The sequence below is a fragment of the Leptomonas pyrrhocoris genome (genome assembly GCF_001293395.1).
Source record: "Leptomonas pyrrhocoris isolate H10 chromosome Unknown, whole genome shotgun sequence".
In the NCBI taxonomy this organism is placed as follows: Eukaryota; Euglenozoa; class Kinetoplastea; order Trypanosomatida; family Trypanosomatidae; genus Leptomonas; species Leptomonas pyrrhocoris.
In genome coordinates, this window is record NW_015438360.1 from 1,054,058 (window position 1) to 1,069,994 (window position 15,937).

The 15,937-nt window shown below is 58.6% G+C and overlaps 4 protein-coding genes across 4 annotated transcripts; all 4 read left to right on the forward strand.

The window, feature by feature from the left end:
- Positions 1–499: 499 nt before the first annotated feature.
- ABB37_02846 (hypothetical protein) lies at positions 500–4,524 on the forward strand (the record flags this gene model as incomplete). The annotated part of the gene is made up of 1 exon (XM_015799987.1): positions 500–4,524. Exon 1 carries the CDS (start codon positions 562–564, stop codon positions 4,522–4,524), a length of 3,963 nt encoding a protein of 1,320 aa, XP_015661589.1. The 5' UTR covers positions 500–561.
- A 485-nt stretch (positions 4,525–5,009) lies between these two features.
- On the forward strand, positions 5,010–12,108 carry ABB37_02847 (hypothetical protein; the record flags this gene model as incomplete). The annotated part of the gene is made up of 1 exon (XM_015799988.1): positions 5,010–12,108. Exon 1 carries the CDS (start codon positions 5,656–5,658, stop codon positions 12,106–12,108), a length of 6,453 nt encoding a protein of 2,150 aa, XP_015661590.1. The 5' UTR covers positions 5,010–5,655.
- Positions 12,109–12,510: 402 nt separating this feature from the next.
- ABB37_02848 (putative mitochondrial hypothetical protein) lies at positions 12,511–13,737 on the forward strand (the record flags this gene model as incomplete). Its single annotated transcript, XM_015799989.1, has 1 exon — positions 12,511–13,737. The coding sequence occupies exon 1, from the start codon at positions 12,622–12,624 to the stop codon at positions 13,735–13,737; it is 1,116 nt and encodes a 371-aa protein (XP_015661591.1). The 5' UTR covers positions 12,511–12,621.
- Positions 13,738–14,139: 402 nt separating this feature from the next.
- On the forward strand, positions 14,140–14,868 carry ABB37_02849 (putative mitochondrial hypothetical protein; the record flags this gene model as incomplete). The annotated part of the gene is made up of 1 exon (XM_015799990.1): positions 14,140–14,868. The coding sequence occupies exon 1, from the start codon at positions 14,251–14,253 to the stop codon at positions 14,866–14,868; it is 618 nt and encodes a 205-aa protein (XP_015661592.1). The 5' UTR covers positions 14,140–14,250.
- Between the last annotated feature and the right edge of the window lie 1,069 nt (positions 14,869–15,937).

The following is a 15,937-nucleotide window of genomic DNA, read 5'->3' on the forward strand; positions in this document are numbered from 1 at the left end:
GTTGTGACCAAGCTCACAAGCGCGTACGCCCTCACCTCGGCACGGCGTAACTCGCTCAGTGGAACCTTTTTCTTTTGTTCGTCCACAACTACGTGAAATGTGAGCGCGGAGCTGCCCGATTGATGGACACTCTAAAGAGCACCATAAAAGTCTAAGAAAGCAAAACAAAATGAGCTCGGTTCTCTCATTGAGGCGATACGCTCCCTTTTTTTGGCTTTAAGGTCCGAGGCCACATTTTGCACTGTCGATCATGCAAGCTTGCCTGCGAATGTTACGAGACGTCTCACGAACACCTTTTTGCCGGGCCAGCGAGACAGCTGCGCGCTGAGAGGTAATTAAGTTTTGTTGTGTGTCGAGGAACGTCGAAGGAGTTTTCTTTCTGAACTTTGCCACGCTGCGGAGCCCACCAGCGACGTTCATGCTACCTCCACATCTTTTGACATTTTCCTTCTTGCTTTTGGTTTTGTGTCCTTTCCTCTGTATCTTACGATGTCACCGCAGACACACACACACTCCCTCACCAGCGTCGTGCATGCTTTTGCTCTTTCACTCTTTTGACAGATGAGCAAAGATGTGGCCGTACGTTACCAGAATACGACACCCGTCAGCACACACGTGGCGTTTTGTGAGATGCTGCAGAGGCTCAGCGCAAACCCAACATCGTGGCTTGCAAAGGACTTGGTCGACGAGCGATCGAGACATTGCCGTGCGCAGACCGCCCCGCTGCGAAACGCTTCTCAGAAACCCTTCCCGACTGCAGCCACAGAGCGAGAGGCAGCCCCGTTACGTCGTTTGCCGGGGCGGACACCGAGCACGAGCGGCGAAACAGTTGCTGAGTGCGAGGAACTGAAGTCCTTTTACTTTCAAGTGGGAAAAGAAACCGTGACAGCGTTTGCGGGTCGACTGCTCTATCAAAACTTGCTGAGATGCCACCACGAAGAAGCAACAGCCGAGCAGACCAAGGGCGTAGCTCCGGGCTCCTTCTCTACATCCGATCGGCAGTCCATGCTGCGACAGGGAATGCGCACGTTTTTGGAGACGGTTGCACGTCAGGAGTCCGATCTACGGAAACTCGCCGCCACTTGTCAAGCGCATCAGCGGCACTGCTCCACGAAACTGTTGCCGGAAGTAAAGAAGTTTTCCGCGTTACCGCAGGTACCGCTGCAGAAATGGGCAGGTGCGCACCGCTACAACAATTGGTTTGTCAAGGTTGCTGCGCCGTCCTTCGATGAAGATGGGAGGCAAAGCAGGACCACGACAATCGATAAACGTGCTATTAATGCGCGTGTGCCGCGGGCTTCTCTCACAGCCGCCGTTGCACCTTCCGCGACGGCGCTACCGAAGCTTCTCGTGATGCCGAGCGACGTGGAGGCGGAGCTTCTCAAGTACTGGAAGCTGCACGAGGAGGCGGCGGCGCGGTCACGGTTGGAGGCGCTGCGGAGCCACGACGCCGAGGCATTTGCGGCACACGTCAGCCTTCTCAAAGTCTCTGCCTTGCTTGAAATTATGGAGAAGACAGAGGGCTTCATGCGACGCATCGGCATGCGCCTCGAATCGCAGGCAGTGGGCACACCGCATCCGCACGCCACGCCGAGCGACAAGGACGGTGCCACGCGTACGCTTCACGCCGCAGCACCTGCCGGGCGGCGAGGCGACAGCGACTACGCGCGTTTCCGGGCCTACGTGGCTTCGACGAAGACCGAGTTCAAACTGATCCACCGCATCGACACCTTCGTGCCATCACAACCAACGGAGCTGCAGGCAACGCTGCTGCCGCACCAAATGGACGGCCTGCGCTTTCTCGCGTCGCTGCATGCAAACCACATCAACGGCATTCTCGCCGATGAGATGGGGGTGGGCAAAACAATCCAGACGCTTGCCTTCCTCTTGTATTTGAAGGAAAAGCGAAGAGCTGCCGATGCAGCAATGGTGCTGAGAGGAGCGGATGCGCAGACCGACGTCCGACGTCCTCATCTCGTTCTTGCACCCTTGTCGGTGATCCGTGAATGGCGGGAGGCGTGCGAGCAGTTTGTGGCCCCCAGTTTTCGTGTGGGCGTTTTCCAGGAGCTCGACGATGCGGCGCACGACGCTCCCGCCTACGATTTGATTCTGATGCCGGTGCACGCCGTTCGCTACGCGGGGGCAGAGGCGGTACGTGTGCAGTGGGACTACATCGTCGTGGACGAGGCACACAAGGCCATGGCAAACCTGAAGACAGTCACCGCACAGGCTATTCTGGCGCTGCCGTGTGCGCGGCGACTCGTCCTGACCGGCACTCCTCTAAGCAGCGACCTGCAGGAGTTGTGGTCGCTGCTGCATTTTCTAAATCCGAGCGTCTTCTCTGACAACGACGCTTTTGAGGAGGTCTTCCGCCGTCCTTTTCAGGTGTATGAGGCGAGTGAGATGGAGCTGACGGAGGAGGAGCGCGGGCTGCTGGTGCTGCGGCTGCATCAGGTGCTGCGGCCCTTTCTTCTCCGCCGCACCAAAGCGGACGTTGACGCTTCGCTACGCATCACGTTTCATCGGGTGCTGTGCCCGCTGTCGACGATGCAGCAACGGCTTTTGGGCTTGCTTCGGCAGCAAAGACGCACCCCAGCCGTACTGCAAGCTCGCCTCGGCAGCGATGCGGAGGACGAGGAGCCGGACAGCGACGCGGCAGACAATCCTTCCGTCGCGGGCTTGTCGGCAGCCGCATGCGATGGTGCGACGCCTGCGGCCTATCCGTACCCTCAACAAAGTGTGTGCATAATGACTGAACTCAGCAAATTGGTCACGCGCTACTTACCCAATCTTGCGGCAGTCAACACATCAGAAACCAAGCGGAACAGCGTGCAGGCAGACAAAGGCCTTGGCCTCAGCAGTGCAAACATCTCCGAGTGCGCCGCTCAGCAAGTGTGCAACCACGCCTTCTTACTACCGTTTTTCCCCGAGGTTCTGCAACGGCATGGCTTTGATGACGCGACACGGGAAGGCTTTCCCGATGCAGACATCCACAGCGGAGCTGCCATCATGACGCTGGCGTGCAGTGGCAAGTTTATCGTGCTTCACCTCCTGCTCTCGCGCCTCTTTGTGGCGGGTTGCAAGTTGGTGCTCTTCACGCACTGGCTGAGCTGCGTGGACCTCATTGTGGATTACCTTCACAGCCGGGGCTGGATGCAACACATGGAGGTGCTGACCGGTGGAAGCAGCGAGGCGGAGCGGAAGGCCAGCGTGCGTCGCTTTCAGAACGACCCTACCTGTCTGTTCTTCGTACTGTCTATCAAGGCGGGCGGCTGTGGGATCAACCTGCAGGCAGCACACGTCGTCGTGCTGCTCGATCGCGACTACACGGCGACGAACGAGGATCAGGCGCTGGCGCGGGTGTACCGAATTGGGCAGCGCCACACCGTGCGTGCGTTGTACTTCTCCACCGATGACGTCAGCGAGCACCGCGTGACGCGGCGGGCACAAGACAAAAACCGACCTCGGCAGGCCATCATTGACGGCGGTGTGTACCAAGTGACGGAGCCGGTCGAGACCACGGCAGCAACAACGGAGGACAGCAACACCAGCGTACTCGTGAGCGACGGTGTGAATGAGAACACCGCACACGACATACACACGGCACGTTTGTGGAGCTGCGCGTCGGCGGCGCGATGCTCCGAAAACGGTGCGTGTCTGACAGAGATACCTTCACGAGCAGGCATGAACTCTACCGGTGTCGCCTGTGTATCGCCGACGCGAGAGTTCTGGACCGCGCTGCGGCAGCTCGTGTCCGCATTCGACGACTTGATTCTCACAGATGACGAACGAATGGAAAACTCAGACGTGGCGACGATGGAAGGGGTCGAAAACGTTCCTGCTGCACCGTGCTCTTCTCCCTCTTCAGCGGACGGGAGCGCATCGGTGATGCGTCGTTTGCGTTACACGCTTCCACCAGAGAGTGTCGAAGAGCTGGAACGACAAGTGGAGCGCCACGACGCAGCCCAGAGCAGCACTTTCTCCTCCTCTACCCAATTGCCACCGTCGTCGCCTAGCGCGCACTCCGCCGCTGCTTTAGCACAGCATGAGGAGCTTGATGACGCTGGCTCCTGCAGAAAGAACGTGACCCACCCAACAGAAAAAACAGTGGACGACGAGAGTGAAGCTGGATGTGCTTTGCCTCATGTTGCCGCTGCTGTGCCGACAACGGTCAAGACCCCAACAGACCCGCTACGCCATCCTGCGCTCTTCTGGCTTGAGTTTGCCTATCTACTGCACCTCGCGTGTGAAGGTCCAACGATCCTTTCGGCGGCCTTGAAGACGGCGGAGAGGAATGATGATCAGAGAGACGATCCTGTGGCACAGTTGAAGCGGCGACAGCGCCGCGACCGGCGGGCGGCAAAACGAATTCGACTAGCCACCGTAGATGTGCCTGACGCCTTCCGTGAACAGTGCTGGGAGGACGGTCTTGAAGATGAAACGGAGATTGCCGCCCGCTACGTGGATCGGCTGGACGCACGAGCAGGTGGTAAAAAGAAGAAGTGCACGACGACCACTGCGTGAGAAGTCTCAACAGAGACATCGCGGAGTAAGAGTGGCTGCCGTGCAAGTCCTTCACCCTCTTTGACTTTCATTTCTCGATAGGCGATCGCTTCTCAGGTTTTTGTTTTTCCTTCTTTTCGGCCACCCTTAAAAAGGCTGTTGACTTTTCTTTTTGTTTTTAACTGCTACGTAAACTGTCTGCTGTTTCACACCGCACTTCTCAACAACAACAACAACCTTCACCAAAAATAATTGTTTTAGGCCGATGGTATTGACCAATGCGGAATAGACTCAGGTTGGAGCCTCGGAAGGCCTTTCAGGCGTTGTCAATGGACCGGGCTGCTGATGCGGGCGACATAGCGCGCCTAAATTTCGAAGATGTATTATGGTGGGCTTTGAGGCAATGTCTCAACGCGTTCTCGCATCGCTTCCCCCACTTCTTCCCTTTCGTGCTCTTCTGGGTATTTTTTTTTCTTTGTCCCCCCCCCCCACACATCTACGTTCAAAGGTCTACACATTGTATCTTATTACTTCTGTAGTTGCTTCACGCGTTTGGGTTTCTCCCCATCAACGCTGCCTGGAAAGATACTCCGAGTACGCACACGATTGCCAGCGGGAAGCGAGATCTTCATTTGGCAACTTAATTTTTTGCATTGCTGTCAGTGGCGTTCTGCTTGACAGACATTTTTTATATTCTTCTTTATCGTCCCGCTTGCTTCTCGGGATTCGTCATTCTTTTCACGTTGAGCGTTGCTGCAAAGACGTCTGTGGCTCGCCTGTTGTGTTGCTGCAGAAGGATCGAACTCGTGTTTTTTCTCTTCTCCCCTGTTGCTGCTCACGTGGAGCTGCGTTGTTGTCCTCACAAAAAACGCCTCCAATTTGCGAGCCATTCGCTCACACCCCCGTTGGCGGAATAGCGTGAAAATAGAGAGTAGAAGCTACTCCAACTCCCGTCTCTTCAGCGGAGTGAACAACTGTGCACCAGGTGAACGTTGCACGTTGACGCCTTGGGTTTTTCTCGTCGCTACGATGGAGGTGTCCTGTCACGGTACCAGCCTACGTCAACGGAGACCGTACCACCATCCCAAGCGGAAAGAGTGTGTGAGCGAGAAAAGCAAAGAAAGATAACTCATCTCTTTTTTGTTTTCAGACATGCCGCCGAAGGGGGGAAAGACGTACGCAGGAAAGCGAAATGAGGACACACAGCGCCTCCTTGGCGACGCGCGCGTGACGGCGCCAGCCACCACGGCCGGAACACTGGACCGTCGACCGCACCACTTAGTATCGCGTTTGCACCCACCGTGGAATGCGCCTGCGGGTCCTGGCACTACATCCGGCGGAGGTAGTACTAGTGACAACAACGGAGGTCACCACCCGCCTCTGCACGCTGGTGGTGCCGGCGCGACTGCAGGAAGAAACGCAGGGGCATCTGCAACAGCGTCAAACAAGCCGGCGGTGACGGCGCGTGGTCGGGCCGCGCTCCCCACACGCCTCGCCGGCCGAATTGCTGGTGCGCCGCAAGAGGAGCGCAAGAATTGTGTTGCTTCGTCGAACACGGCCCGTGGAACGGCTGTCGGCAAGCGCAACGCCGTCCCTATAACGGCAGGTCAGAAGCGTTCCCGGTCGCCGTCGGCCTCAAATCCGATCAAAGTCGATGCAAAGGACTCTGTTGAGGAAAAGGGAGAAGACGCTGCTGAGTCGAATACGAAGGACGTGTTAGCTGGAACATCGTCGCAGACCTCCTCCATCTCACCTTCTCCGCTGCCGATGGTGGCCGAGAGCAAGGTGTGGCACGGTGGCGTTGGCGATGGCAGCAGCAGCGGCGGCAGCAACAGTGCCGCGCAAATGAAGAGTGCTACGGAGCACCAACAAACTTCATCTGCTGAAACGCACGCCACATTCGACCCGGCTCGTGTCACCGCAACGACGATGACAACAACACCCAACAGTACAGTTTTAACAGCGAACATAGAGAGCAACTCTGTCTCCCCGCAGAAGCTGCCGCCACAAAACCCCACCGCCTCCGTGGCAGCCAGTAAAATGGCTTTCAGAGACACGGTCGACGATGGCGGTGATATCGATGACGGAGTGGTGTGGTCCTCGCAGGGCGCGGCAGCCACACAAAACGCGGCGGAGCCGGATAGCATTTCGCCTCTGCCACATCGCATGCCGGAGACGCACGTACTGGGTGAGTTGCCCGATCGCGCCTCCGTCACGCCTGCGCGTCCGACACGTGCGGCAGCGATGGCGGCTATTCACGCACCGTCGGAGAAAGAAGCGCCACAGCAGATGAGAGCTTTCGTGACGGAGGAAGCTGAGGAAGATGAGGAGAGCGAATTATTGGGCGAACTCTTTAATTCCAACGATGTCGCCGCACACGCTGCCTACCGAGAGACAAACCTGAGCAAGAGGATCCAGCAGATTATCGGAGAGGAAACGGAGAATCAGATCGCCAGCACCGGTCCTGCAACGCCATCCCTGCTCCCTTCGCATGAAGGAGTCTCTCCCGTGCAGTGCGACCGCTCGCCTGGCACCGGCGTTGGTGTGATGGCGGCGAACATGGCAGCGGTTCGTCTTGCGGAGACGCTTGCGGTGCAAGATCTCTCTCTTCTACCTGAAGAAAGTGGAAACCCCACCACGCAGGGGGAGGTGTTCTCCATTCTGCCGTCCTCCTCTCCGGAGCTGCACACACCACGCCGAGTGCCTCGCACGGATCTGGCACACAACCATCACAGCGCTACCGGTGAGGACGAAGAGGCTAAGCAACGGGACGCGAAGGAGTTAGTGTTAGGGGAGGGCCTCGTGTCACCTCCCGTAAAACGAGCCACGGCTACGCCTCAGCAAGCGGCGCAGGAGACTGCCGCAGCGATAACAGCAGGGACTGCCAGCACCGCTGTGGGGAACAGCGAAACGCGTAAGAATAAGAACAACGCCGTCCAGCGTGAACTTCACCCGCCCCCACCACTGCCGGATGGGCTGAGCGCGTCCTCCACCTCGGACTCCTCACTCGCGTCGCACACACCCCCGAGAGTTGCTGCGGCTCCTCGCGCTCACGGTGAGACAGACGCGGAAGCATCCCCTCCACCCCCGATCAGCTCTCTTCCTTCCACACTCGATGACGGCTGCTGGAAAGAGGACGAGCAGACACCGCTGCGCACGCCGCCGTCGACCTTCGCTGTCGCCCAGCGACACGACACGGCGGACTTCAGCGGCCCCTTGGCAAAGGCCGCCGCTGCGGCAGCGAAGGACGCGCCGTCGGCACTGCAGGACACGGTGCCGATCGACCCGTTTCTCCACACTCCCCCACAGTTCCGCCAACAGGGGGCGGCACGCCGCACGGCGGTGCTCCGCAAAGGCAGCGAGGCAACGTCGGAGCCGGTTATAGCCACGGTGACGAGCACCTCAGCAGTCGCAGCAAACAGCAAGACGAACAACAGCAGCGGCCGGAACAGGAGCCCACCGCGCAGAGCCGTCGGCCGCGGCAACGGGCGACGATCTGCGTCCACCTCACCGTCCCCACCACGCACTGACGGGACGAAGCAGCACGCGTCCATGGACGCCGACCGGACCCGCGGCAGCAACAATACCCATACCAATGCGTGCAATGGTGCCGATGTGGACCCGGCGGTGCTGAGGGTCGGCACACGAGTGGAAGGTCGCTGGGGGCGGCAGTGGTTTCCTGCCGTCGTGAGCGAGACCCCACGCAACGGTTTCGTGCAAATTGAATGGGTCGAGGATGCGTCTCTGCTGCACGTGCGTCTTCGCGAAGTGCGACTGCCTCCTGGGGCATCAGTGGCTGTCACGGCAGGCGCAGCAGGCGCCACGGCGAGTGCAAAGGAGGAAGAGGGCAGCACAAAAACGGCCGACAAAAGGGGAGTTTCTTCACTTCCGTCAGAAGGCCCAGTAAATGAGGGAGGTGCTGCTGTGCTGACCGCGACGCAGCTGGTAGAGTTGATGGAGGAGGAAGACGCGGAGGATAGCAGAGGTGAGGTGAAGCACCGCAGCACTACACGCGCGTCCACTGTTGCGGCCGCAGAGAAAGGAAAGAAGCCCATGACCACACTGGTTAGGCGTAGCGCGGACAGGAGAGACGGCGAGGAAAAGCAAGCGGAGATCAGGGAAGAAGAGGAAGAAGACGTTCTGAGCAATGAACCTACTCTGCGAACGCGCCCGCCTCGGAAGGGCTCTACAACGCCGTTGACAACTTCGTCCGCTGTCCCCTCTTCGCCGCAGATACCCCCACCACCACTTTCCACCCGCGACGAACGAACCACCCCCACCGTCACCATCGCGGCAGGCCTTAATCTTGTCCAACAGGAAAAATTGGCATTGCCTTCCGAAACAGCGCCCTCCGCTCTGTGCATATACCTCGCACCATCCGTTCGGCGCGAGCTGCTAAACGGCACGTGCAATCCAACCGGTGGCAGCGCAACCGGCACAGAGGTGCAGCGCAACACCGAACTGCAACGCATTCTGCATTTCTTGACGAGCGCGGGGGCGACCCTTATCAGCTCTTTAGCACAGGCGGACAACGTGGCTGCGGAGATGTGCGATAGTGCGAGCGCCGCAACGCTTTTGCAGCGGCCGCCGACGACCACTGCAGAGCGCAGCTCGTCGTCGTTGTCGAGCCTCGGTGACGGCGGCAGCTCCATCACCGCCGCCGGTCGCCGCAAGACAGTAGGGCGTGTGCCGTTGCCGCGCAAAAGCGGCTTCACCTCCACATCCGCAGCAAAAAAGTTCTTCATTTTTCTGGTCTCCACGCCGTCGTCGCCTTCCTCTGCGCTGGATTCGGATGTGGGAGCACGTGTCCCTCTGTATCATCTACCGGACGTGTGCGTTGCACACGCATTCGGCGTTTCTGCGATTCACGCGTCGTGGCTGTGGTCCGTTGTCCCTGGTGCCTTGCATGTGAAGCTACCGACAGCGAAGTATCAGCTGGAGCTGTCTAGAGATTCTCTCCATTTTTCTACGGAGGACTCCGTGATGGGCAACGCATCGCCGACAGGGGAGACGGCTACGGCGTTGCCGCTGCGACTGATGCCTTTTCCTTCTAATCAGCGATGGCTGTCTGGGACGTCGGTTCAATTTGTCGAGCGTGATGACGAAATGGAGATGTGGCTGAATGCGGCAGGCGCCGTCGTCACCGCAGAGCCTCCTCCGCCTCCGCCACCGACGGCAGCGCTTTTTCCTCATCCAGTCACCTCGGAGACAGAAAACATAAGCGCCGTCTCAGCAGGCGACCCATTGCCCGCGGTGGCCGCTGCGGCTGCACATCGCCTCTCTGCATCCGTGACGCGCAAGCAGCAGCAGCGACAGCAGCAGCAATCGCCGCCACGGAAACAATCGTGCGAAGAGAAACTGCCGGATTTGGTGTACGTGCGTGAATCGGGTGTTACTGTCCCGGTGGACTTGAAGCGGCTTGGTGACATCCCCGTACTGCGACTTCCGTGGCTGGTCAGCGGCATTGAGTACAACTACAGAGCCCGGTGCTGTAGGGTAAGTGGCGAAGAGGTGGAAAAGAGGAACGAGGGGACAGAATCGCCTCCGCTACTCGCCTCAGTATGGGAAGGGATGCAGAAAGCAATGCAAGCGGCAGCAGCTGCTGCAGCGCGTTCGCAGAGCCGCAAAAGGCGTTCCACTACCCCACCAGAGAAGGATGGAACAATGGAGTCCCCATCCGTTTCGTATGGCGTTGAAGCGCAAGCAGCACATGCGGATGCTCGCACATGGACTGTAATGGACAGTGTTGCTGGGGCACCGATGGCGGAGAGCACTGTGACGGCTGCCAGTAGTGGTGCACCGCAACCTGCCGACCAAAGGATGAATGATTCTTTGACTGCGGAAGGAAACGCAAAGCAAGTTGACATGCGCAGCCCCGACCCGAAGAGGCCCCCGCTACACGAGAGCGGGAGAACAGCGAAGAACGCTCAGGCGAGAGCTGCCGCGACACTCCTGTTAGGAAGGCCAACAGCGACAGCGGCGGAAGATGCGCAAAAAACGGCGCATGACAGAGGTGGCGGCGACGGTGTTCAATCCACAGAGGAAGGGAAAGGCAAGCCGGAGGGGAAGGCATCGATAAAACTTGGTGACGCAAACGATGAAGTAGATCCTGCCGCTTCTTCTTTGTGTAGCGCAACACCGCACCAGCCGTTGCAACCACCAGTCTGCGCGCACCCACCCATCGCTGTTGGGGAGGACTACTACTTTTCCATCGGCGTGCCGTCTGCATCTACCATCAATGTGGGTCCCACACAGCTGGCAGCGATGCCGGCCACCACCGTAGCTTTAGGGCGTGTTGTGGCCATCGCTCCAAATAGGCAGCGCGGGGATTCAGCGGCCGGCTCCCTCTCTGCTGTATCACGCGATGATACCGCCTCCGGTACTTCTGCGTGCTGCCTTGTAGACCTGCAGCTTTACAAGGCCAAGTACGTCTCCATGCACGTTGACCCCCGCTCCGGTGAAGTCGTGCATCAAACGACACTCTACCTGTCGCCGCAACACACGATTGTACCGCCGTCGTCTCTTCTCTTCGGCATTCCCGTCTACGTCATCACTGCGGCTGCGCGGCAACACGTTTACCTCCTTGAGGAGGAGGACGGGGAAGACGCTCCACCGGTGGGCTTGCCCTTCCGGCCAACTGGCACGCAGCAGCGACCCACGCACGGAGGACGTACAGACACCTCCTGTGCGGCTACGTTCCCGTTATCGCCGCGGCCCAACCACTCCGCCACTGTGTCGGCCTCGCCAGCACCAAACTCGCCCTTTCCGCGACGAGGAGCCAAACAGCAATTCAGAGAAGGCCACGACAAGGTTAACACTAAAGGAGAGATCGACACAACGACGCAGCAAGGAAGCCTGAACGCAACAGATCGATTGCATATTTATCCATCGCACGGAGGTGCGGTTTCCTTGACGAGCGCTACCGGGGAACCTCCAGAGCAAGGCAGCCCCAGCGATCAGGCGAACAGCATTCCTTCAGAAAGTGTACACGGCACAACCATCGACGACCACGGCGCCGCTTCTTCCTCGGTACCCCGTCCGGTTCAGGTGGTCGAATTAGAGGGGCGGTTGCCGTACGCTGCGGTCGTGTCCCGCCACGCTGTGCAGGGCAATCGCGGCCCGTCATCGCAGGGGCGGATCGCCCTCGGCAACGCGGTGCCTTCTGCCCGTGTGCTGTCGCAGCTGCCCGTGGAAATCGAAGGGCGAACGGTGCTGTTGCGTCCTAGCAGTCAAATCTTCTTCTACCCGCGCCGGTCGCTCTCGCTGTCGGAGCGTTCACCGTCCATGCCGACACACCGGTCTTCGCAGGCACAGCGTGCAGACTCCCCATCTAGAGCACCGCCGGCTTCAGACGAAGCGGACGTCCACCAACGCAAGCGGAGAAAGATTGATGCTAGCGCAAACCCCGCTGTTCACCGCACTGCAGATCGAGACTCCAGCGAGGAGTTGATCGCAGAGGCACCGTTGGCGGGCCAGGTCGAGCTGATGCGTGAGATGGACGGGATGGTGGACGTGGTGGTGCACACATCGCAACCAAACAGTGTCTTCGGGGGATCAAAAATGTACCGCGTAACGCCTGATATGATCGTTGATGTATCTCCATAGCAGCGCGCCGCAACATCAAAAACTACTTCCACCCTTTAGCGTTTTCTTTATATTTGTTTCTTTCGCTTCGAATCCCCTTCCGAGCCGTCCTCTCTCACGTCAAAATAATCTGGACTGCGCGGTATCTGCCGAGCGTAAACGATGATGATAAAGACGATGGTGCCGATGAGTCCTAACGTGCTGCTTCTCCGCAGGCAGGGGACGCGGCAGCACACCCTCCCCACTGCTCCCCTCGCGTACGTTGCTGCTGCTCCCGGCCCCCTATGTGTCTCGTTGTTGTGCGCGACAAGGTGTGCTGCCAGTGCAGCCGGCGCAGCAGGTGCCCCGTTTTCCCCACCCTCCCTCCTCCCTCTCCCCTCTTCCTCGCTTGCACCCCTGTTGTGTGGCACGCCACCGCCCGGCAGATCCACGCGCTCACCCTCCGTCTTAACACACCCACTCACACTTCACGAGCACTCCTCGTTCTTACAGACCCGTTTCGCCTTCCCACAACCACCACCACCACCACCGATCATGTCCACCCCGTTCCTTAAGGCCCTCGAGCAGCGCCGCAGCATCTACAGCCTTGGCAGCAAGCTGCCCAAGAGCAAGAAGGAGGTGACGGAGACGATTAAGACTGCGATCCGCGACTGTCCTTCATCCTTCAACGTGCAGAGCTCGCGCGCGGTGATCCTGTACGGGGCGGAGCATGCGAAGGTGTGGGAGATCGTGAAGGCTGCGCTAAAAAAGGTGATGAGCGCGGAGCAGTACGCGGCAAGCGAGGCGAAGGTGAACGGGTGCTTCCTCGCCGGTGCGGGCACGGTGCTGTTCTACGAGGACACCGCGGCTGTCAAGGGGCAGCAGGCGGCCTTCCCGTTGTACGCGGCGAACTTCCCCACGTGGTCGCAGCACTCGTCCGCGATTGCGCAGTTCGCGGTGTGGACGGCGCTGGCGCAGGACGGCATCGGCGCGTCGCTGCAGCACTACAACGAGCTGATCGAGGCGGAGCTGCGTACCGCTTTCGGCGTGCCCGCAGAGTGGCAGCTAGTGGCGCAGATGCCGTTTGGCTCGATCGAGAAGCCGGCAGAGACGTATGTTGCCGCGGAGGAGCGGTTGCCGTACGCTGCGGTCGTGTCCCGCCACGCTGTGCAGGGCAATCGCGGCCCGTCATCGCAGGGGCGGATCGCCCTCGGCAACGCGGTGCCTTCTGCCCGTGTGCTGTCGCAGCTGCCCGTGGAAATCGAAGGGCGAACGGTGCTGTTGCGTCCTAGCAGTCAAATCTTCTTCTACCCGCGCCGGTCGCTCTCGCTGTCGGAGCGTTCACCGTCCATGCCGACACACCGGTCTTCGCAGGCACAGCGTGCAGACTCCCCATCTAGAGCACCGCCGGCTTCAGACGAAGCGGACGTCCACCAACGCAAGCGGAGAAAGATTGATGCTAGCGCAAACCCCGCTGTTCACCGCACTGCAGATCGAGACTCCAGCGAGGAGTTGATCGCAGAGGCACCGTTGGCGGGCCAGGTCGAGCTGATGCGTGAGATGGACGGGATGGTGGACGTGGTGGTGCACACATCGCAACCAAACAGTGTCTTCGGGGGATCAAAAATGTACCGCGTAACGCCTGATATGATCGTTGATGTATCTCCATAGCAGCGCGCCGCAACATCAAAAACTACTTCCACCCTTTAGCGTTTTCTTTATATTTGTTTCTTTCGCTTCGAATCCCCTTCCGAGCCGTCCTCTCTCACGTCAAAATAATCTGGACTGCGCGGTATCTGCCGAGCGTAAACGATGATGATAAAGACGATGGTGCCGATGAGTCCTAACGTGCTGCTTCTCCGCAGGCAGGGGACGCGGCAGCACACCCTCCCCACTGCTCCCCTCGCGTACGTTGCTGCTGCTCCCGGCCCCCTATGTGTCTCGTTGTTGTGCGCGACAAGGTGTGCTGCCAGTGCAGCCGGCGCAGCAGGTGCCCCGTTTTCCCCACCCTCCCTCCTCCCTCTCCCCTCTTCCTCGCTTGCACCCCTGTTGTGTGGCACGCCACCGCCCGGCAGATCCACGCGCTCACCCTCCGTCTTAACACACCCACTCACACTTCACGAGCACTCCTCGTTCTTACAGACCCGTTTCGCCTTCCCACAACCACCACCACCACCACCGATCATGTCCACCCCGTTCCTTAAGGCCCTCGAGCAGCGCCGCAGCATCTACAGCCTTGGCAGCAAGCTGCCCAAGAGCAAGAAGGAGGTGACGGAGACGATTAAGACTGCGATCCGCGACTGTCCTTCATCCTTCAACGTGCAGAGCTCGCGCGCGGTGATCCTGTACGGGGCGGAGCATGCGAAGGTGTGGGAGATCGTGAAGGCTGCGCTAAAAAAGGTGATGAGCGCGGAGCAGTACGCGGCAAGCGAGGCGAAGGTGAACGGGTGCTTCCTCGCCGGTGCGGGCACGGTGCTGTTCTACGAGGACACCGCGGCTGTCAAGGGGCAGCAGGCGGCCTTCCCGTTGTACGCGGCGAACTTCCCCACGTGGTCGCAGCACTCGTCCGCGATTGCGCAGTTCGCGGTGTGGACGGCGCTGGCGCAGGACGGCATCGGCGCGTCGCTGCAGCACTACAACGAGCTGATCGAGGCGGAGCTGCGTACCGCTTTCGGCGTGCCCGCAGAGTGGCAGCTAGTGGCGCAGATGCCGTTTGGCTCGATCGAGAAGCCGGCGGACGCGAAGACGTACATGGCGGACGAGAAGCGCTTCACCGTTCGTGGCGTTGACAGCAAGCTGTAATACTTTTCTTACGTGTCTTCACTAGTTCTATTATTCTCTCAGAGCTTTCTCTCCTTTCGTTTCTCTCTCTATCGTTCGTCACCGAGAAGCGGCGGTGCGGCTGTCGAGTAATTAACGTTCAGACAGGTATCGAGCGATGCTTATTTTTTTTTTCGTTTACGTGCTCGCTTACTGGATGACAATCACTCTCATTTTATTAATACTATTTTTCTCTGCTTGCCAAGCAAAGCGTGAGAACCACTATTTTAGTGTGAAAGATGATGGTTGGGGGTAAAAATGGTTCTGCTGAGTTGTCGAGATGAGTGGAGGAACATACAATTCACTGCAGCAGCTGTTTTTCTTTTTCGCTTGTTGAAGACATCGTTGATCTGTGCGAGTTATTCTGCATTTCGAAGAAGCAGGTGCTCTGTACGTCGCCCCGAGCCGTAGTCGTTGATGCCACCTTCACGCCTTCTCTGTTGCAATCTGAGCAAGACTCTTCTTTTTTGTCCCACTCCCTCAAAAAAAGAAGACAAATACTCTGCCGCGGTGCGGCGCAGTCTCTTTTACAACCTCTGTTTTTTCGTACGTTATGTTTATCATTTTCACCTTTTCTTTCTTTCTACTGTTCTGTTACGCACTCCAATAAGAATCTTTTCGTAGAAAGAGGATTCGATGTGCGGCCTGCGCCGCCAACGCAGCACCCGCATCGTATGGAAGCACATACATTCACAGATGATGAGCACCAATGTTAAGAGGTCTCACGGTTCATCTTATTTGCTTCTCTCTTTCTGACGCCCCTCCCCTCCCCCTCTTCCTCCCCCTCCCCCAAAGGAGTTTTACAAGCAGAGATTCACGAAAAATGACTCTTCTTCTTATTACTCTTTATGACTGCGAAAGAACTAGTTTCTCCTTCCCCTTTTCGTCTTGAAAAGCTCGAGAAACAGCACAAACGATTGGCTAACACAGAGTTCTTTGAATTGTTGTAGAGGTGCACGCAGAATGGAACTGGGAATACTGCACGGAGACCGCAGTGGCTGTGTTATTTCTCGCCGCAACAGGCAAATAGGTGGTCTCGTACTGGAGGAGG